The 23,101-nt window shown below is 38.1% G+C and overlaps 1 protein-coding gene across 1 annotated transcript; it reads right to left on the bottom strand.

Moving 5' to 3' along the window:
- Positions 1–796: 796 nt before the first annotated feature.
- Positions 797–21,406, bottom strand: LOC140170872 (leucine-rich repeat serine/threonine-protein kinase 1-like). Its single transcript, XM_072194079.1, has 18 exons — positions 21,382–21,406; positions 20,286–20,526; positions 19,302–19,928; positions 15,261–15,477; positions 14,901–15,014; positions 13,969–14,136; positions 12,394–12,642; positions 11,804–11,960; positions 10,534–10,804; positions 9,242–9,427; positions 8,507–8,748; positions 7,362–7,412; positions 5,259–5,412; positions 4,169–4,847; positions 3,231–3,566; positions 2,569–2,739; positions 2,240–2,326; positions 797–1,258 (listed from the first exon to the last, which is right to left on the bottom strand). The coding sequence occupies exons 1-18, from the start codon at positions 21,404–21,406 to the stop codon at positions 797–799; spliced, it is 4,437 nt and encodes a 1,478-aa protein (XP_072050180.1).
- Positions 21,407–23,101: the final 1,695 nt, after the last annotated feature.

Raw genomic sequence — 23,101 nt, 5'->3', positions numbered from 1 at the left:
GTCAAATTAGTAAAAACTGTCGGAAATGTAATGAAATCAGCCAGGTAATCGTGCCCAGCCGAGAACCACCAAAATTTAGGGGTCAAAGCTCAAATTTCAGTATTGGTCCAATCAAGCTAAGATTGAACAGGCAAATCACCATGGGTTGTTACAGGTTCATTTACTTCTGCCAAAAGTAATCGCGAAAGCAGGCGAGACTTGTGGTTCGAGAACCGCCTTGTTTTAATCATCAGACACTTTGTTATAAAGTCCCCATACCAACACCATACACCATTCAAAGTTGCTCTGATTGGTCTGTAACTCGGGGAAAATGATCCCTAATACTTCTGCAAAAACCATATCAGCGGCCACCTGATATTTGTGCTTCTTTATACAGTAGCTCTAGTTCTTATTCTGCCCTTTACATCAACTTATGTCTATCGATTTATATCTATTGCGCTTTGGAAGCGTTTCATTTCCATGCTTCCCCAACTATCCCATATTGAAACTTCATAACCAGGACATTCCCCACAAATCTCTCTGCAAGCCAAAACTTTGTTTTTGTTGGTTTTGCTCAGATACACAACTGGACCAACACTAGAATTTTGCAGTCCTGAATATTCCAGGACTGGATTTAGTGTGGCGATACTTTCCACCCCGGGATCAGCTGTTCCTGGTTTTAACAGAACTATTTCACCATTAACTCTTCCTATCCATATAACACCATCCATGTCTAGCATGGAATGTATTATCAAGCTCTGTATATGCTCTGCATGTACTGGCTTCTCATGGGCAAGAAGAGATGCCTTTTTTCTTTCTACCAGAGATACACGAGGAAGCTGATCTCTAAGAGAATCTTCTCAATTCCAATCCGGTTCCTCATCATCTTCTGATGAAGATATTGAGTCCCCCGAAAGGTGTTAACTTTGCACGCTTTTATATTGAAACAGTGCAAGTCAGGAGAATCATTCAGGAAACACCAGATGTTGCCTCCTGAATAAGCAATCCCCTTAATGAAAGAACTTAATGAAGGTAACTGTTTCTCCAGTAGTGTATGGGACTCTGCACTTATTTGGATTATTGATTTACCACAGCCAACCAATACCAATGATTCTTCTTCTACGTATAACATGCATCTACACGCCATGTTTGATAGATGTGAAATAGGTAGATCGATGACTTTGATATGGTCATACACATTGTTTGCCTTCTGTTTGAATACTAGCATTGTCCCGTCTTCTGTTCCAGCATAAATGAAATGTTCCACTGTATTTCGGACCTAGATGGTTTAAGTAAAAACATGCAGTAGAATAAAGACAGTTGCAGCAATATTTAGGGTGAAAGGTGTACGTTATAAGAGTGTTGAGGAAGGTAAGACAAATTTGTGGACATTGTACACACAAATTCTCAGCTAGTTAAATATTTATGCACATTCTTTGCTCTTTTGTTTTTCAATATCAATCCTGGTTTTCCTTTGTTCTACTACTTGTGTGTTTGTTTGTTTTAAATGATCTTCCCGTAGGAACTCGACAACGACCCGTAATAGGAGAGGGTTAACGGCTCAAACTACCCCCATCCCCGGTTTACGCCAAACTAGCCCAAGTAGGTTAATTTCGGCAATTACGTCTTTCAGGAAATGCCATTTGGTAAGACTTGCATCTTGACAATCGTTTTTGGACGGTACAATATTTGCTCTAGCCTTATGGGTAACGAGAATGGTTTAACTGATTACAGTCTCTAACACCACTAAGTTGATATCAATGTAGCCATAACGCACAGAGATAATGATGTTGCCTGCCAAAGAGGTGAGAATAGAGAGAAGGGATGGAGATACATTGTCACCAACGTTTTTCACAATAGCACTGGAAGAGGTGCACCACACCGATGCGCATATCGTTTAAAGCGAACATCATTTGTGAAGTGCGCAGTAACGATGTTCGATCACATCATTGTAACGATATGATTGGTCTAAAGGCAAAGGCTTATGGGTTTTATCAGATTTGATTTTACTGCAAAGGTTAATGATTGAGCTACACGTACCTATTGGCACTCATGTTGTTATTGTTTCGGATAGATTTGCCATTGGTTGATCAAGACTTTTGTGGACAGATTGAGACATTGCATGACCAGAGTTGGATATTTCAGACTCAAACGGTAGTAATGATGGTGCCATGGTCCGAGTGGCAATGGTGGTTCATGGTAGTGAACTAGTGGTGATGGTGGCGGAGATAGAATAGTTGTTAAAGGTGGAGGTTGTTACCTGAACTAGGAGAAGGCTGGTAACATCGTGCCCTTGGTGTACTTCTCTGGCTTTATCTTGAATCGTCAACATGGAGATACCTGCGGACTGGAATTTAAATCAAGGAATGAAAATTTACACGCATATCTTATTACAGGCACCATTTGTTGGCAATATAAATGCAAAATATGCAGGTATTTTACCCCGGGTATTTATGAATTTAATATAAAGAGATCATTTAAATCACCTGTCTCTTTTTATCGCTCATTCAATTCACAGACACCATACTCTTGCAATTGGCGTAATATAATTTACTACTTGCACTGAGAAAGTAACAATAATTTACTCACGTGAGATACTAAATGTGTGCTTCCAGAGTCAAAGGTGATGGCTGAATTGACAACTGGAACTCGAAGGCTGGAACGCTCAGCAGGGAACATCGGAAAGCCAACATCGATTCTGGTGCGGGTGGTAATGTCGTTTTTGTTGTGTGACCAGATCCAGAGATATTCTTCACCACCCTGTATGGGTAGAAAAGAATCACATCACCAGGAAACACCGCTATTTTATGAAGTAGCGTGAAGTGGGCTCCTAGCTTCATGTTTTTTAAATGTTTGTTCCTCTATGTAGTCAAGTCTGTTTTCTGTGAGGTTTTGCACACAGTGTTCTTGTTTGATACTGACGTTCGGAACAATAAATTACTACAGTCAGACTACAAACGGCTTCCTACATAGATAAGCGAAACTAAATTGCTTATCTTTTGGAAGGAAATGATCCAAAGCAGGCGGGCGTTCAAACGATCTCCAAAAAGAATGTAATCTCCTCGAGGATACACAAGATTATCCTTCGATCGGTCGTCAGCAACAGTGCTGTTAAAACACCATCTGTTTGTCCCCGGGGTTTGTTCGCATTCCCATATTTTAGTACTGCTGCAATTCCCAGCTCCAATTAATTTTAGGACAACCCTCCTCAAACAATACAGAAAGGAATGAGCGACTGCGATCAAACTTACCCTGCCGCGCCGAAATGAGTGAGAAAAACATAGCGCTTTCTCGTTCTCATCTTTCTGCAAATATATTGCGTCGTAGAGGCAAAGGAACTGCGGTTTTCTCATTCGTCTGAGGATATCTGCGGCTGATGGTCTCTCTTGTGGCTGCTCTTTCCAACACAATTCCATAACTTCCTCCATCTGTTTAAAGTTTGGTAGAACCTGGAAGTCTTTGAACTTAAAACTTCGTCGCTCACCATCCGCAGTGTTGAGTGTTGCTGTGATGTTTTGTTCATTCCCAGCCGGAGAAACGCCACTCAATAAGTGTAGGACGATCATACCAATAGAAAATATATCCGCCTTTTACATATTATAATGATAAAAAGACAATATTATAATTGCAATACTGTATTTCAACTTATATCAAGCGCTAAAAATATTAAAAGCCATAATATACGATTTCTGTCAAATGTTAATTACATGATATTCTATGATATCAAGAACGTTTTTGTACGTAATACATGTATAGGATGCTGAAAAGTGCAACTTTTCTGAAAGCATAATTTTTGGAAAATGTGATAATTTTTGACCAACAAAAATGATTTTCAAAACGAAGAAGATTGGGAGGGTAGCAAAATGATTCCTCTATTTACAGGTTTTTCAATTTTTCAAATGAACCAAATGTATGTCAAGTTATGCAAAGAAATGTTTTGTCACTTTAATTTGCGCGCGATTCGATACTGTGATCAACGAAATACGCACACCAATATCACTGCCAAACACAAACAGTCCCACTGACAAGGGGTGGGCGTTACTTCGGGGTCGCAGTGGGAGATGGACAGCAATGTATGTTCAGGATACCCCGGGGTCCGTAATGGCACTCGAGGCAATGTCTTCATTTAACAGCGCTACGCCATAACTGATGTACAATTATGGGGCTTCTATTTTGTGATTACAGTTACCTTCTCGTTATAGGCTTTGTTATTCCCAATTTCCGGTGCAACAAAGGCGTGTCGACCTGCACCTCCTCTAACCACACCTGATCGGATGTTCCTCTGTGATATACCATAATCAGCTAACTTGACATTGATGCACTGGTCGGTGTCGGTAGAAAACACCATGACGTTATCAGTTTTCAAATCGGTGTGAATAACGCCTTCTCGGTGTAAGTAGTCGACGGCAGAGGTGATTTGGAAAACTATTTTGAAGGTGAACAAGCGATCCAAAGGAGTGCCTTTGAAGAATCGTTGAGATGAACGGATCTCTACCGGATCTCTATTTTTACTTGCCATCTGTCCCTCGATGAAAGCATGTAGATCACCAAAAGGGGCTAACTCAAGAGCAAAACTCAACTTTTCTACCGACACACCAATCAATTCAATGATGCACGGATGCTTCATCTGACAGGTTGTGACGACTTCTTTCCTGAAGTTGGTAAAGTTTTTGAGGTCTGAATCTTCATTGACAAGACTTTTCAATGCAAGTTCCCGGCCTTCAAACTTCACTTTGTATACAACTCCATATCCTCCTTTTCCGAGCTGCTCTATTTCCTTTAGCTCCCTATCCGACAGTGCCTTAACACCAAGATCCAACAGCAATATATCTGGTGCTATATCTTGGATTCGGATCAAATGACCATGGCTTTGGGCAAAATAGAAAATGATTTATAATAATAGTTATATGGCATTTGCAATGGTAATTCTGTGCGCTGCTATATTTTAAGCTATTTCAGAAGTGATAATCACGTCTTATATGTTGTTAAAATAAACGATATGCAATCGGCAGTGTGAAAAATTCAGCCAAACCGCAACTAGCCTGCGGGACATGGATTATAGGCCCGGTTGCATCTGAAAAGACTTTTAGCTCTGCCGAGTTTTCGGTCTTATGGTCCCCAGGTAAGAGACGTAAACCTAGGATAACGGGCCTCATCCGGGGTTACAAACCTTAACTAAACTAAACGTTCTATACCCTTTATCATGTTTATATAACCCGACATTTAAATGTTTTCTGTAGTGAACGTTTTGTGTTTGGTAACCATACTCAATCATTTACCATTTGCATGATACAACGTTCTGTCTTTTCTCGGTAACAGCTTCCACCAAGTCTTTGAAGTTGAAGAAATACGACCGTTTATGTATTTCATCAAATTTGACCTTCCCTGCTTTGACACACTCTGGACAAGGTACTATTCGTTCAGGTGCTGCTTCTATTCAATAAAACGAATAAATAAAATATGTCGTTATTACATTTTAGATGTGACGTCACAAGTAATACTGGAATAGCATCTTATTCTAATGAAATTCTTCTATGATGATTTAAACTTTATTCTTGAAGAAATTCATCAGGTTTGTGTGATACAATTAACAGAATGTTCTTCTTGTCAAAACCAATTAATTTTACTGACCTGACAGTTTTGGCCATCTTGGTCGAAGGCAAACTTCGGAGTAATGGCACTTGATCCTTCCTTCTAGTTGATTGAACCGTGCTTGTACTCACCACCACCTATTTCTTGTTTCGAGGGAAAATCTACAAACAAAGATTTGGTGCAGCGATGGGGACCCCGGTGTCCCCGGTGGTCGTGAATTTATATATGGAGTTTTTAGAACAAGCCATTGCGACAGCCCCATTAGACTGTAAACCGCGGCTCTGGAAACGGTATGTCGATGACATTTTTTAGATTGTCAACGAAAACCAGGTTGATAATTTAACCACTTATCTGAATCAAACCGACCCTACGGACAATATTAGGTTCACACATGAAAACGAACATGATGGGTCAATACTGTTTCTCGATACACTTATCGTCCGCAAACCCGATGGTCCTGTTAAACTGCTGGTTTACAGGAAATCAACAGACCAGTACCTCAATTTCGCTTCGCATCCCCCAATACATCATAAGATTGTGTGGTCCGCACGCTGTTGGATAGGATGAACTGTGTTGTTACGGAAAAGAAGGATATAGAACAGGAAGAGGACAAAATCAAACGCGCCCTAAAACAATGTGGCTACCCTGAGTAGTTTAACCAGGTAAAACGCAAAATGGACAATAAAGATGTTGCAAAACCGAACAAGAGCAAGGACTCCACAGAGAAGAACAAAGGACTTGTCATCATTCCTTATCTTGAGAAATTGTCTGAAACGACCACTCGCAGGAAATTGTTAGTCCGCCCCAAGGACAAAAGAGACCCTCTTTGTACGACCGATTGTGAGTATGAAATACCTTGCGCCAATCGTGACACTACTTAACAAGATTGGGTGAACATAAGCAGGAATCGGACAAAGTAGCAAAAAGTAAAGGTATCTTTACTAGACAAACCAGAAAACAATCTCAAAGCGAACAATAACAATTAGAAATCGCAGACCACGAAGTTCAGCATTACCATGTTATCAATTAGAACGGCGCCAAAATCCTCGACAAGGAATGTGATTCGGCATGTTCGGGGGCACGCCGCATCAAAGAATCCATGTGGATAAGAAAGAGAGTTCCTAACACCATGAACAGAGATGAGGGGCCCATTTTCTCAGTTACGTATACGATCCATTTCTGGGGGCTAGTGCGCCCTCTGTTGGTGACCAATCAACTAGAAGGAAGGATCAAGTACCATCACTCCGATGATGGCCTTCGACCAAAATGGCCGAAACTGTCAGGTCAGTAAAATTAATTGGTTTTAAACAAGACGAACATTCTGTTAAATGATTTAAACTTGTTCATCAGACACTTGCAGTAGTAATTTCAACATCTTCTGTCACATTCTTCTATTTGAAATGTAAATGTATGCTTAGTACTTTGATTACGTTTTAAAAGCGTTTGAAAATACTAGTGAGTAAAGCGTAATTTGCGGCTTAAAAATGTCTGAGTAGGCCTATATTAATTTTAACAGATATTAAATCAATGAATTTTGAGAGGTGACCAATGCTAAGATCGTAATGAAAAACTTCGGGAAACATGTGCAGCTTGAAGTCATGTTGTAACCTTTTATAGAGTTGTATTTCCTTTCCACAAAATGTCAGCCTCTAAAGGATTAAATTTTGAAAGCTAAGTTATTTCATTCAAGTACATTACAATCGTATAAAAATCTAAAATTTAAAACGATGAGGGCGTCCTCCTCAGCAAATGTTACAATATTATGATGCGCTGATGTGCTGCCGTCTTACCTTTAGAGGCCTTTCTTGCCGAGAAGCTGTTGACGGAGTTCCCATCCATATCTATTGGAATAAAATATTCCAACACGCAGGTTCAAATAAACTACTTCATAATGCTAGCTTTAGTTTTGTAAAGGGTTTCAATTAATTAGACAAGTTACATTAAATTGTAATACACCCTTAGTCGCGTGTCTGTTGGTATAGGATAATCTTGTCGCCTTGATCGAGTTATATATATATTTATTTTTTTCCAGTTTTGAACGTGAAGGGGTTTTGGTATACTCTGATATCACGACTTCTTTTGTTTTTTATTGTTTGACATCCATCTTTTTTTTAAAGCAAATAATCTTTCAAAAATTATATCATGTACACATTTAACAACTATTAAACACTGTTATTGATTTTTTAATAATAATAATAATAATAATAATAATAATAATAATAATAATAATAATAATAATAATAATAATAATAATAATAATAATAATAATAAAAATAATAATAATAATAATAATAATAATAACTTACACTACAACTTAAACTACTACAAAATGACATGAACATGATAAGCAAGAAATACAGAGTCAATTAATTGAACAAGAAAGTTTTGAGCTTGGTCTTGAATTGATCAATGGAGACAGCAGAACGGATAGTGAAAGGGATATTGTTCCAGAGGAAGGGTGCCGCCATAGGAAGATGTTTTGACAAGCGGTCCGGGTTTTAAAGCGAGCTGGTGAGCGGAACGGAGAGAGCTGTTAGTGGATAATGATATGAGGTTGCAGATGTAGTTAGGAGCTTTGTATGTTAGCAGCAGGATCTTGAAATGAATTCTTTTCTAAACAGTCAACCAATGAAGTTCGTCTAAAATAGGAGAGATATGTTCATAGCGCTTAGTACATGTAATGAGACGGGCGGCAGAATTTTGAATTATCTGAAGTGAGAATATATATACAGTGATACATCTGTTTTGTCCTATATGATTGTATGGACCATCCCACTATCAAAATATCTAACGGGATCTACGCCTATGAAGGAGAGCAGACTACCTAAAAAGGCTCGAAATGGCTAAGGGAAATTGCTAGAAAAATATTTGGGCATATTAGTTTGAAAGCTGTTGGTATTGTCCAAATCTAGAAATGCAAATTATTAACGCTCACCAGGGTACCAATGTCTCAAGAGGTAGTCGATGTGGTCAACTATAAAACCCGTCCTCTGTTGAAAATCTAATTCGTCCCGACTTTGTACGGAGACACTGATTCCTTGTTTAGCATTGCAACCTGATGTGCTCTCGTCGGAAGTAAAATTGACTAATTTGACTTCTGTCTTTCCATCAAATTGTGATAAAGAAACTGCGTCCATCCAAACATCTACTTTGTTGTCACCCGCTCTGTTGCTTCCTCTGTTGAAGTATAATAATCAGGGATAACCGTTAATTTGATCTTGACATTGCTCTCCTATGGCTAATTTATTTCGGCATCGATGTTTTATATTTGATCAGTTTAGCTCGACAGATTGAGTATACTATGTGATCCAGGCCCTCTCAACTGGTGGCGCACGGTTGGAGTCAGTTGAAGTGGCGCACGATAATTTCAATAATTTTTTCACAACAAAAAAGTGTGAATAATCTGGGCCTTTAAAACCTACAATCCAGGAGCTTCCAGGGGCGCTGCCCCCTGGAGCTACAATAAAGCACCAATGCACCTTATTCGCTATGCACACGCGATACATCACAGTCCTCATTTGACATGTTGGCACTTCAAATAAACTAGTTGAGAAGGCCCGATGTGATCAGTGCAAATAAGTTTTCCAAAATATGATAGCATAATGGACTGGCACTGATGACTAAGTGCTAATTTAAAATTATTTTTCTTTTAACAAAATCCGGTATATACCTTTTAGTGTAACGTGCTCTTTGGTTAACATCACCTACAAGTCTACACACGAATGTGCCCCAAAATCCGGGCGGAATCAGCTCCATTGTGTACCAACGCTTTAGTGTGTGTGATTTGACTTCTCTTTCTGCATCCCTGGAATAAGTACTACTTTGACGAGGTTGCAGGTGAAATGGTCTTAAAAAACTAATATTTAAAAAAAATAACAATACACATGAACAAATTATGAGGACTAAATAAAAAAACCCAGTAATATATAGTGCGCTACGCATAGGCAAAAATCCACAAATCTCAGCACACTTGATATGAATTCGCTGCCCCATGTGGCCCAAGACACACCATATAAGCCCACAGATATAAACCATTAAGCAACAAACAGGGATTTACAGCTATGAAGCGCATATCCTATACATACTGCACAGTCTCGCGTTATTTACCGCCTTTGCATTCAAATGTACAGACTTACTGTCTACAGGCCGTTATGGCAGCGCGGAGTTGATCACGTGCGTATGTAAACATATAAATACGTATTTAAATATAGTCGAAGCATACTGTTCAATAGTGACCTTTTAGTACCAGTCTTCGAACCACCAAAGAAAAACCTTGTAAGAGGCCCGGACGTTTACTTGGAAGCTTCAAAACGAACCTTGTAAGAGGCCCGGACGTTTACTTGGAAGCTTCAAAACGCTCCTAGGCCTACTATATAGATTTCATTCCAGATTAGAGGACTGACAACTGAACGGATTTTAGGTCCTCCAGTGTGGCAACACCTCAACACCAATAAGAGAGGTATAGAGGTATAAATGAAATTATATTATATTTATTGACAATCTTGATGAACATATTTTACGGATCTTAGAAATGATTATGTATATCCCGTGGTATCAGAAGTTATAGAAAGCACGAGAATAACGCGAGGAAGTCCAGGGAGGAACAGTGTGTTCTCTTAACGATTATGTCGCTATCCGGAAATAATACCTCCAAGCATTCGCACTATTAATAAGAGTTGCTCATTCAATTTGACTATGTTCGCTATCTGGAAATTATACCACCAAGCAATCGCCTTTAAGTTCCCAATTAACAGAAGTTAAGCTCGCAATATTGATACAAAAGGGCAAAAGCTCAAAACAGCGCCTCCAGCGTCAAGTTCAATCAGGAAGCTGGGGGAGTGGGAGAATTGCTCATTCAATTGGACTATGTTAAAATCATATCAACCAATATTTCTTTGATTTGTTTACAAAAACTTTTGCCAATTATTGTGATTATGTTTGTTTTTATTGAGATTTCATTACCTGTCCTTATCTATCTGAACAGCTATATCAAAACGGCTAAGAATATCTTGATATTCCTTAAAGCTGTTGCCGAAGCCAAATTCCTTGCATAACTTCATCAGCTCCTTCCGCTTTACTTTTGCTGTTGTCGTCTCACGTCCCATCTCGAGATTGATGACGGAGAGGAGCAGCTTACACAACCAGTTGGGATCCAAGAAATACAGATTATTCAGGCCGTAGGTGTGATCGCTGACATGGATAAGGCTGCCAGATTCTCGAAGAAATGTTTGGACTAAGTAAAAAAGACATATAGTACGTTTTGTTACCTGCATTTGATCATGTCTCACCTCCTTATTCAACCAGCGGCGTAGCCAGGTTTTTTGAACGGGGGGGGCAAAACTTGCAAATGTACCGACGAAAATATATTTTGCCGACGGAAGTTGTGATTTGTTGACCCAACTAATTTTTGCATGGTTTGAAAAAGTGAAGAGCAAAAAAAAAAAAAAAAAAGAAAGAAAAGAAAAGGATAATAGGCAGTACCAACATAAATACACAAAAGAATTTTAGGTGTAATTCACAATTTTTCATCATTTTTTACAATTATCCCCTTTTTCTGTCACCCTGGGTAAAAAGTAGTATATTGTCAACCCAATTTCTATTTCACCAACGCCTTCCGTCTACCGACGGCCTTACATGAACCGACGGCCATGACGAGCGGGGGGGAGGGCACAGGCTCCCCTGGCCCCCACTGGCTACGCCACTGTTTTCAACCACATCGACGGTAATAACTCTTGTAGTGAGGGTTCAAGATTTAACCACAAATTGCCTCAGGGAAACTCACTTCCTGGGAGCCAAATACCACACAAGGTCATTTTTATGTAACTCATTGACCCATTTGTGTTATATACTGCCTCTAGCTATAATGACATCCTTGTGATCTGGTCAACTCATTGACAGATACGAACCTCAGGAGGGAATTCAATTTTTGATCACTTTTCTCCAGGTAGTGAAACATAATGCAGAATGTAAATTAACAAGACCAGAATTAAGGTCGAGCTAGACACTGGGATATAAATGAGAAAAATATGGGCTTGCTTCTGATATACCACAAAATCTCGATTTTGATGAAGAAAAATGGGGATCACAAAATCTCATTTTTGATGAAGAAAAATGGGGTGGGTGGGGGGTGGGTGGTGTTGAACCTATCGATAGGGTCAAGGACCTTTATTATTAAGATGACAAGTTCACAATTAAGCAGGCCTATACTTTAGGTTATTGTACTGCACCGTACCATTTTGCACATTTGCATTTACATCGGATTCATCCATTCCGCTTTCAACCATTTCTTTCAGGAATTCTTCATGGCTCATGACTGGTTGGCCGAGTCCCTGTTTCTGTTGCCGATGCTGCTGCAAGTTCTCTTTCAGTCTGATGTATGCCGCAGGAACCTAGGAATTAAAATTATGCTAAAGTTGTCAAACGATCAATGATACCTGATTTGCTTTTAAACCCAAGAGTTTAGGAAAACAGAGAAACAGCGGCCGACCACTTGCTTTTAGGACTGAGCACACTCTGGTTGTTATCCGCATACATACGCACCGCTAATAATAATAATAATAATAATAATAATAATAATAATAATAATAATAATAATAATAATAATAATAATAATATTAATGATGATGATGATAATAATAATAATAATAATAATAATAATAATAATAATAATAATAATAATAATAATAATAATAATAATAATAATATATATAAATATAAATATAATTCAAAACGTAACCTTAAGATATCGACAATATTTCTTTGTAACCTTACTTATCAACTTTTTAATTTATCAAAAATTACAGAAACGTGATCTTAGTCTACCTGTCTACCAAGTAGAGCATCGCCTTGTTTTGTTTTCATATCCGACGTAAACCTATGAATGGTTTTGATCAGTACGTTCATTCCAACACCATAACGTTTGGAAGCATCCACGAACTCTTCTTTGTAAATGAGGTCACGAAGTAAATCGCTTTGGTCAAGGTTCTTGGCGAGTTCCAAGTTTTTGTCCCGTTTAGCAACTAGGTCTGCATGAGTTCCCACAGCAATTATACTACATCCGGGTGCTTGAAACTGAGAAGAAGAGAAAACAAAAGAAGAAAGATATTATAGTACCATAAGATTTGGAGACAACATTTTTATAGGATAGAGATTGTCTTTCCTTTTTCGTAGCCATGTACTTCAATGCTTCCGACCTTTCTTGATCACAACTCAACTGCATTTGTTGGCATAATTGAAAGTAGTAAGCAGCACCCATTTTTCTCCCTCCAATTTGAGGCTTATTCAAGGGCTTACTCACCACTATTAGTTTGTAATGTGTGTTATTTAAGTTGTAGAATATTACATCTTATACTGCAGTTACTGTCCATTTTCCTATACAGAATACATAGTTCTCTCACCATTGACGTGTGACCTCTACAAACAGTGTATGTTAGAGGTATAGGGCATTGCCTAGATAACGTCACTGTGTGAAAAATAACCGGCCAATATTTGTTGTACTCTTTGAAATTCTAGAAAATATAGTTTTGTAACCATGCCCGAAATTTTTAGCTAATTTAGATGTTTGGAAATGTTCGCACTTTGATGTTTTAGTAAGGAAGGGTACGGCATGGCCTGCAAAATTCCCTGTGTAAATCGAATACAACTTTTAGTGGCTATCACTCACTTGTGGACCGCTCTCTTCTGAAAGGCATTAAAGTTAAACCACTTGATGGATATTTTTTATACTTGCTGTCAATCAAGAATAATGTATACATTACATGTAGGCTAAAAATTGAGTAGGTGGGGCATCTGCAAATGTTCGTACCTCCCTGATATGTAAATGACAGATAACAGCAAAAACAACTCCCATATCTGTCAATAAATTTGGTTTGTGGAGCGAGTCAGGGGATTTCAAGAGGGTGATTATTGATTGGCAAGTGCCATATTTGGGCATAAGTGTAGTCCACCATTCAATGTGGAGGATGGGCTAGACTTTATCGATTGATTTTGCTGGAGTAATTTCCTGTTAACCAGTACTGCAAAGGTCGAATCAGCATAACTGCACTATGTAATTAGTATAATTAACAGCTATCGCGATGGCGTATGCTACCATTACATTCTTAGTGTATTTTATTCCAATACGACATTCCACATTCCAAAGTTTTGATTTCATTTCTTCATTAGGTTTTTGATCACCGTTTCTTTAATTCTCAACCAATTTCATAAAATCAGAGCTACATGTATTGGCTGCTTGTTTGATATATTTGTCTTTATTTAGGATAAACAGGGGTAAATACAACTGTTACGTTTATTCTTTGGCTTACTGTAAAAAGATGGTTGTCAAAACATACAACCTATGCAATTCCTGATGCAAGCACTTACTTCAAGCAAATATATTCCGATAGACTAATACGTTACCTTGACATTCAGAATAATATCTTTGATGTGATCCATTGTCTTCTTACGTTTGTCCTGAATATCCCAAACTAAAAGGTACACTGTGTTTGAAGTAAGAAGAGTCCGCATTATTGAAGCGTTTTCAAAACTCCCTTTTAAATCCCACACCGTAAAATCAATTCTGTCAGCCTGATGATAAAGAAAATGGAATTACTGGTATTACAATATTACATGGAAACAGACTTATGAGATATGGGTGTCATTCAATAAGTTCTACCTCCATCATCACATATCTGTTATCTTTCGTGTCAGGATATTGAAATTACCCATGATGATGCTCTTAAATCTTGGCTACAAAATTTATTTGAAGAAAATGTGATTTTTGGTTGTTTATATTGGTTAAAGCAGATACAGATTTGACACGTCGGAAATGGATAAAACTGAAGCCAAATGTTTCTAGTAAGCATCATATTGTAGCTTTGGATATCCCCATAAAACCTTTTCAAGACTAACTGATAACAGAGATGTGACGATGGATGTAGAACTGTTTTGAATAACCCTCGTATATTATTATAGTTGTCTTATATTTAATAATGCTAATTTTCAAAGGGGTGCGACTGAAAAGCCATAAGCCACTTGTGTCAACCAATCGATCATCCCGTTGTTGAAAGCACATGGAAATATCCATCTAGTATTTTGTGTAGGCTGTATTGAACATTGCATTAATTGCTGCCTACAAAATTGGTGTCGGAAATCAATTTCCCCTCCCCTCTCACTTGGCAAATAATGAATACTAATTTACTTGCAACAACACAGTTATTACAATGTTATTTTGTTGAACACACTCTCTGTATTTTTACACGTAGGTCATTTGAATTTTCATAATTGGTATAAAATTGTCAAAATGTATAATATGTTCAAAAAATAAGCATGGAAGTCTAGTTTGAGAGTACCTTGGGCAGGCTCGGTCCTGGTTTTGTTAACGTCCACTCAAACACATTTACTTCATTGTCTGAAGTAATTCTCCTTGAAGATAGTTGCTGTAAAAGTGTCGTCTTCCCACTTTTCTGTAAATGACAATAAAATCAAATACGGTAAAAAGCTCAATCAGCGGTTAATGATATGGACTGGAGCATGGAGCAAAATTCTGGAAGATTAAAAGAGTGCTATGAAGTCAAGCTTCCTTTTGTCTACATATTCTTTGTGCGCTATTAGTAAAATTGCAGATAAAATTAAACTTCCTCGAGACTTTTCAGCGGGTTGTTGGTTACTGGTTACAACCCCATACTAATTTCACTTAAAAAGGTACCTACCTCTGGACCCATGACCACGAGTTTCACACCCCTGTATGGCATGATGTTGAATAGCCTTTCTCTAAGAGCCCTGGTGATTTCTTTAGCTTTAGCATCGCCGTTGTTACACAATTTTCCAAGTCCAGGAGGTTTTTTGATCATTATTCCCTCTAGTTTCAGCGTATATAAAGATTTTAGGTCTCCCATCCTTTCTGGCAACTCGGTGATGTCTTTATTACTAAAATATAATAAAAAAAACCACGAGTTTAGATCATTGAAAGCCCGTTTGAACTCCAAAGCAACGCGCACATACGAGGTAAATTGCAATATTATTAAATTAATGAAAGGATTGACAGTAAAATTTTAAACGCCTACTTGTTTTTAAAACAAACGTCAAGATTGATATTTTAATACTTATGTGAAAACATTGTCAAAAATACTCGTATTAGGGAAAACATCTGAAAGGATTTCCGATTTTCTTGTTAAAAATATAACATCTACATCAAATGGTATATCGAATTAATAATGGAGGGAGTGGGTTTTTTAATAAAGTTTATTTGATTTTGAATTAATTTGACTTGATTTGAATATGGTATTAATCGCTAATACAGTAAGCCAAAAAATTAAGGTACCAGTTACGTTCACCCCCTGCATATCCTAAACAAAGGCTGATATGTTATAATTGGAACCAATAGCCAATAGTTGCATCTTTTAGCTCAATTTTAAGACCTTATTCGTTGACATTGTTCAAGAAATAAAGACACAGCGATCCAAAAACCCAAGGAAGATGCAAATTTAAAAGTTGCAGTTTACCACATTGCATGCCCCTATTGATTTGTACACAAAGCGTTCGCGAACAAGATAACTAGCGCAGGTTTTGGACTACCGTTTCTTTAATTCTCAATCAATTTCAACAAATAAGGTCTTAAATCAGAGCTAAAGAGTAAAGACATTGGATGCTTGTTTTAATTTTGACACATTTGTCTTTATTTAGGATATGCAGGGTTTAACACAACTGGTACCTTAATTCTTTGGCTTACTGTATATTGCGTGGAAAGTGTAAACTAATGGGGTAGGTAGGAAACTGGATAAAAGGATAAGAACAATATATAAAAGCGAGGTGCTGATCTATGGTCAAAACCGATAAATCAGCAGTACTTGGAATTGAAAAATCGGCAAAAATAAAGTATCTTTGTTCATAAATCTGGAAAGTGTGAAGATCAAATCCTGTGAACTTCTTTTATATACATCAATTTCAATAATGCCCATGTGTGGGTAACTTATGCAAAATTCAAACAAACTGCAGATAAAGTAAGCCACGGAACATACGCTACCATTAGTGAGACTTTAAAGTGGTATAAATCTCAAAGTTAGATCATTTTATCTCATTATAAAGTGGTATAAATCTCAAAGTTAGATCATTTTATCTCATTAGCCAAGACCTTCTAGGGGGCGCCAGACAAACCCTGACGCATTAATGATAACACGGCAAAACAAACCATCTCAAGATCATATTTTACCATATTAATGTGTCTTGTTGTGTTTATTTGTGTTAAAAAGTAAACCAATGTATAAAACAATCCAACTTCCTAAAATGGTTGCAATTTCAAAATTACTCAAAATTTTTTTTTGCAAATAGTCATGAAATAAGAAAAACGTCAATTATTCAAACTTTAAAGCTCTTTCTCTATTTTCAAGATCATTTCAACAAATCAGGGCAGAGCTGTACGAAATGTAGTGGTTTTACCCTGAAATATCAAGTTTCTGCAGTTGTTGCATTTTGCAGATAGAGTCGGGTATAAACTGAAGCCGGTTATAACTAACGTTGAGATCGATCAAACGTTTTTGCATGACATTGGGGAAAACCAGCTGTGCTGCCTCCACTGAAGACGGATCAGTCAGTGTCGTCAGCCACTCAGGTAAATCCTTTCTGCGAAATCGGTTCATCAATGATGGTTCTGTCAGACTGGTCGATAAATAATAACGGTATAAAGTGTTATGAGTTAAAGAGGCTGCATTCTCTTCATAAAGGTTAAATGCCACTAATTAGAGCTAGGCAGTGCTTGAATAAAAGAGAGGAACTATTTTTTTTGAAATGGCATCTGAAAAAGGTGCTTTAAAACCATTGAAAAATACCAAGCTGAATAGCCAAAAAATTGCAAATTTCAGAGTAACATGCAGAAATGACATGTTTTCACCGATTATTTTGCAGTTTTGATGAAAGATCTCCCCCATTCATACGCCATTACTCCTCGATGGTCGATAGACGTCCCAATAAACCGGTCAGTTCTACAGAATAGATCTCCATGGCTAACCATGGCTAACTATGGAAACATGTTAAAGGACATCAAGAAAATTTAAAGTTTGGCAGAGGCGGGGTTCGAACTCACGGCGCACGGCTTCTACTCTATGAGCCAAGCGCCTTAGACCACTCGGCCACTTGTCTTGTTGTTATTCATTTGAAACTTATTACACACCTTATTGCCTTTTAACAATAACCAATAACACTAGCACGTAATTCCAGTCAAGCACCAATCTTTAATCCTATTGTTGAAGAGGATAATAAGCTTAGACTTATGTATAGCATTCGTAAAAAAGCTTAAGTCTTTGTTTGCTTTGGTTAAATCCGGTTCAAGTGGTGGGTTAACCAACAATTAACAATGAGAGGACATTCCTGAACCTCGTTCAGTTGGCGATGATTTGAAGTGACCGCCAATTATGACCATTTGATATTTAATACCAGCAATGTGGAAAAAAAGAAATAATGTAGTGCCAAAATAATATACCCTTTTACGGAAGGAGCAAAGTTTAACAAGTTACAACTCCGCTTCTGCAGTACGAATGTCAGCGGCGAATATCAGGTTATTATTTCCCAGTCTTGAAAAAAATTGCAGGCAGAGGTGGGAATCGATCTCGGTACCTCCCGGTTAAAAAGCACTGTGCAAAACCACTAAGCCAACTAAATATCTGTTGTGAGATGCTTGACATTAATTTTTGATATTGCTTAAGGGGTACTACACCCATTGATTTTTTTTGTTGCATTTTGTGCATTTTGTGAAGAAATTACAAAAAAAATTGGACAAAGTGGTATGCAAAATGAAGGGGCAAATCTTCTCGTTTTATTGGTGGCATCGGTATCAATGTAGCTTACATGCTTTTGAAGATAGAAGCCAAAAGGAGGTACATCACTGATGATTTAAATTCACTTCATTTTGGAAAGCTTACTATCAACGGATTTCGTTAAAAATTTGGATATGTGTTGCTAACACATTAGGGAAATAATGTTGATATGTAAAATGGGAATAAGTGGTCCCTGTGTCTATTTTATGACTTTCGTGAACTTGGTGCTCCACAACTATCAAAAAACGAACCGGGTAAAATGCTTCTATTTTCAATGTCGAGCTATATTTTGTATTTTGAACTTGCAACACTATGTCACTGAAACTTAATTAAGCCATAGGTAACAGGTTACCACAACCACACTACAGCAATGTTGAAAAAGATTGTATTTTTTGTCACCTATACCACCATATTAGGTAGTTTTCCGTAAGCTTCATTTTTGTGATTTTGGTAACTATTTTATATTTATTTGCCCAATCCAACTCAACTAGGCAATCTAAATTGTACTCACCATTTACATCCCAAGGTATTTTAGTATATCCACCTCACACATTTCCATTATATATCCAGTAACAGACAAAATATTAAAATTGATGCCTAATTATGACATGTATGATATCACAGACTTATTTTTGTGTATATTCTCAGTCATCCAGGTAAATAAAATATCAAGTTGATTTAATTAAAATCTAGTCAACTGGACTTACTATTTATTGACTGGCGACGTTTCACATCCTATCCTGGATGCTTCCTCAAGCCGTCTGATTTTTCGGCGGCGATTGGTCAGTGACCCGTGACGGGGTCACAGAACTGAGACGTCGAGGGATCTTTTGGATTGCAGAACTGTAGGCCCCCGCCAAGTTGTGGCGTAGACCTCCTCCTCTGTTCAAAGATGGCTCCTCCCGCTTCACATAAACAGCCTCTTTCACACCTCTTTCAAACCACCGCGATTCTCTGTCCAATATGACAACGTCCTTGTTATCAAATGTGTGGTTGGTACTATTGAGGTGCGAATATACAGCCGAGTCTCCACAACCGGAGCTTGCTCTTCTATGCTGGTACATGCGCTTAGCCAGCGGTTGCTTGGTTTCCCCTATATATAAGTCCTTGCACCCATTGTCTGTACATGGGATCGCGTAGACAAGATTATTTTGTTTGTCTTTCGGGACTTTGTCCTTAGGGTGAACAAGTTTTTGCCTCAGTGTGTTGGTGGGCTTAAAGGAGACAGGGATTTGGTATCCTCTAAAAATTCTACGAATTTTCTCGGAGAGCTCTGACACATAGGGGATGGTGACGTTGTGTCGTCGTTTCTCTTCCCCTGCTGTTGCAGTATGTGACGCGTCGTCCTTTGTTGGCGATTTTGGCTTATGAAGCGCTTTCTCAAATGTCCATTTGCGGTATCCACAAGCACCAAGTGCAGATTTCAAATGCTTGTGTTCCTTGGTCTTGGCGTCTTCATTCGATGAAATAGTGTCCGCACGATGGAATAGCGTTTTGATAACCCCTAGTTTATGGACTAATGGGTGGTGAGAGTCAAATAGGAGATATTGGTCCGTGTGAGTGTCTTTTCTGTACACAGAAGTGATCAGTTCACCATTACTTTGGATACTGACGAGGCAATCCAGAAACGCGAGTTTTCCGTCCTTCGGTTCCTCCTGCGTAAACTTGATGTGTTGGTTCACGTTGTTGATGTGCTCAAAAATGGAACAAGCTGATCTTCCTTGATCTTTACCCAGGTATCATCCACGTAACGGTACCAATGCGATGGCGCTGTACCCGTATACGACTCAAGGCTCGGCGTTCAAAGCGTTCCATAAATAAGTTCACAACTATCGGAGAAACTGGGAACCCATGGCACAGCCATGGCGTTGTCTGTAGAAGTTTCCATTGTATACAAAATATGTAGTGTTCAAACAAAGTTCTAACAATGAACACACTTGATCAGGATTAAGCTTTGTTCTTTCGCTTAGCGTGTTGTCGTTGATCAGAAACTCCTTCACAACATCAACGGCTTCATCCGGTGGAACACATGTGAAGAGGGCAGACACGTCGTATGATGTAATAGTCTCCCCTTCTTCCAACTGAATGTCCTTGATTTTATCAACAAAGTCTTTGGAATTAACGATGTGGTGTTGCGACTTACCGACTAATGGACCGATTATGAATGCTAGGTGTTTAGCAACATTGTAGGTAACAGAGTCTATGCTGCTTACGATCGGTCGTAAGGGGGCGTGCTGTTTGTGGATCTTTGGTAGCCCGTAGAATTTAGGAACAGACTATCACATGTATTCAAAATTGATGCCTGAATTTGACCTGAACCAATTGACCTATAACCTGACCTTTGATGACCTTATAGCCTTTTTTAATCTCTTTTCCTAACAACATATTATAGAAGATACATACATTGTGTAGTATTCAATTGTCTATGTGAGTAGAAGGGGAAGGGGCATCCGGGCACAATTCTGTCATTTTCCGTGTAAATCGCCCCCAACCATCAAATACACAGAAAATCACAGAAATGCTGTGTAACTGCTGTGTAAACCTCCACTCTTCAAATCACAGTAAAATCACAGAACTCCCCTAACCTTAGATTCATTTTTACAGGGCAAAATACAGGGAAAATTCCACAAAAAAATTACACAGGATTATACAGAAAAACAATTTACACAGGATATATACAGAAAAAACAACAACACGGGATTACACACAAAAAAAAAAATTCCCTGCATTTCAACCCACCCCAATCCAAATTACACAAAAAAACCTCCCCCTGCATTTCAAATAAAAAAAAAATTGATATTCTACACAAAAAAAAATCCCCCTGTATCTCATATCCTGTCTTCAACTATTATGACCTTGAGCTGACCCAAGTAGGGGAACAATCAATTTGTCTAACCGGAAACCTAGCCTGGAGGCAACTCGCAAATCCTTGACTAGCACACTTATGTACACTGTTGAGTTGCAGGAAGTGAGACGAAGTGGTTTCATGCTAAGCGGGAAGAATTAATTTGATATGTCTAACCAGGCGGAAACCTAGCCTGAGGCATTGTGGAGTTGAAACTTAATAACACACATTCCTTTGTTAGCATGTTGCCTGATCAACCCTATTTACGTACATTAGGATAGTTTTGCAGGGAATTTTTTGTTGTTGATTTTATCCAGTTGCCAGATTTTTTGATACAAATTGGGCGACATACCTAAAGGCATCACACATTCCGATCCGACACACACATTCCGATCCGACACAATTTTTTTGAAAAAATTTTCAATTTTTTTCGATACTGTTTGGAATGTGTGTGTCGGATCGGAATGCGGAAATGCTAAACAGTGATGGCGCTGTTATTTTTTACTAGTTAATACCAGCTGGGAGAGGGTACGCACTATTTTTAGATTTTTTCCTAATTTAAAAAAATAATTTAAGAAATTTTGATATAATAAAAAAATTTATAATAAAAAATGGAAGCGTTTAAAAAATATCATAATATCGAAAAAGATATTACTCTTGAGTCAAAAGTTGAAAACAAGCATTTGTTTGTATTTTACAAGGATCAGTGGATTCAACTTAGTTACAAGAAAAACTCAGACAGATTTTACAGCAATCGAACACTTCGAAATCAATACGATGCTAATTTGTGTATTGAGCTTGGAATGATTAACCCAAATGAATATTCAAGAGAGCGATATTTGAAATTCCAACAATCGTACAAAACAGCTTCTAAAAAATACTACTACAAAAAGAAATCTTTGTGCTAATGTCTAGAACGTAGATTTTTTTTTTTTTTTTGCTTAAGAAAATATAATTTGTATAATAAAGATAAGATGCCTCGACGTTTAAAAATTAAAATATTACGAACGTTGAAAGAATTTCGCGAATACGCTAAAAAAAACGGATATCGAGGATACTCCAAACTGAAAAAGGAAGAGCTGAGAAAATTAATCAGCAAGCCTCCTCCGGATTACAAGGCGATTAAGGAAGCAAAAAATGAAGAAAGACGACAAAGAGGAGAGTACACCAAAAAGGAATTAAACACGCTCGCAAAAAATGCAGGCCTTCGAGGATACTCAAAACTGAGCAAAGATGCTCTCAATGAGAAACTCAAGGAAAATTTCATCCTTTCCTCTAACATTCTCGACATCCAGGAACTTTCCAAAGAACCTCGTCATCCATTCAAGACCAAAAAGATCGATTCGGCTCTCAGCAACTTCGTCGAACAGTACACGATTGGTGGACACGATGGTTACGACCCCAACACCTTCTTTGCAACTGTCAAGCAAAGCATCATCAGCCTTTTTTCAAACAACAGACAGAAAAAGTTCATTTGGTTCTCAAGTGTCTGTTTGAAAAAACAAACCTGCAAACTGGTGAAACTGATGCTATAAGTAGCGCATTTCGTTCTACCACGAAGGAGATTCTAGCAGGTACGGATCTCGATGATTTTACGAAACCACGACGAGTCAAATTCTAGAGAATATCGCCACATTCCAAAACAGTGGGAGTGGTTGGATATTCAAGGAGATCGTATCCCTAGAGATTCACATGGTCAAGTACCAACCGATGCAAGGAGCTTCATATATTCCACTTTCAGAATTTTTAGCCGAAAAGCAAGCGATCATCAATCTTAAAAATAGCGATGATCAGTGTTTCAAGTGGGCTATTACTCGAGCCCTCAATCCAGTTGACAAAAATCCAAATCGGATCGACAAAAAGCTTAAAGCAAAAGCGGATCTTCTCAACTGGGATG

Source organism: Amphiura filiformis, chromosome 15 (genome assembly GCF_039555335.1).
Source record: "Amphiura filiformis chromosome 15, Afil_fr2py, whole genome shotgun sequence".
NCBI lineage: Eukaryota > Metazoa > Echinodermata > Ophiuroidea > Amphilepidida > Amphiuridae > Amphiura > Amphiura filiformis.
This window is presented reverse-complemented; position numbering and strand designations above follow the sequence as displayed.

Coding starts and splice junctions, on each gene's coding strand:
- LOC140170872 (XM_072194079.1), bottom strand. CDS start 21,406: ATGCCTCAGGCTAGGTTTCCGCCTG. Junction 20,527..21,381: donor TCAGGCTAGGTTTCCGCCTG/GTTAGACATATC, acceptor CTAAACACCTAG/CATTCATAATCGGTCCATTA. Junction 5,413..7,361: donor GGCAAGAAAGGCCTCTAAAG/GTAAGACGGCAG, acceptor TTTATTGAATAG/AAGCAGCACCTGAACGAATA.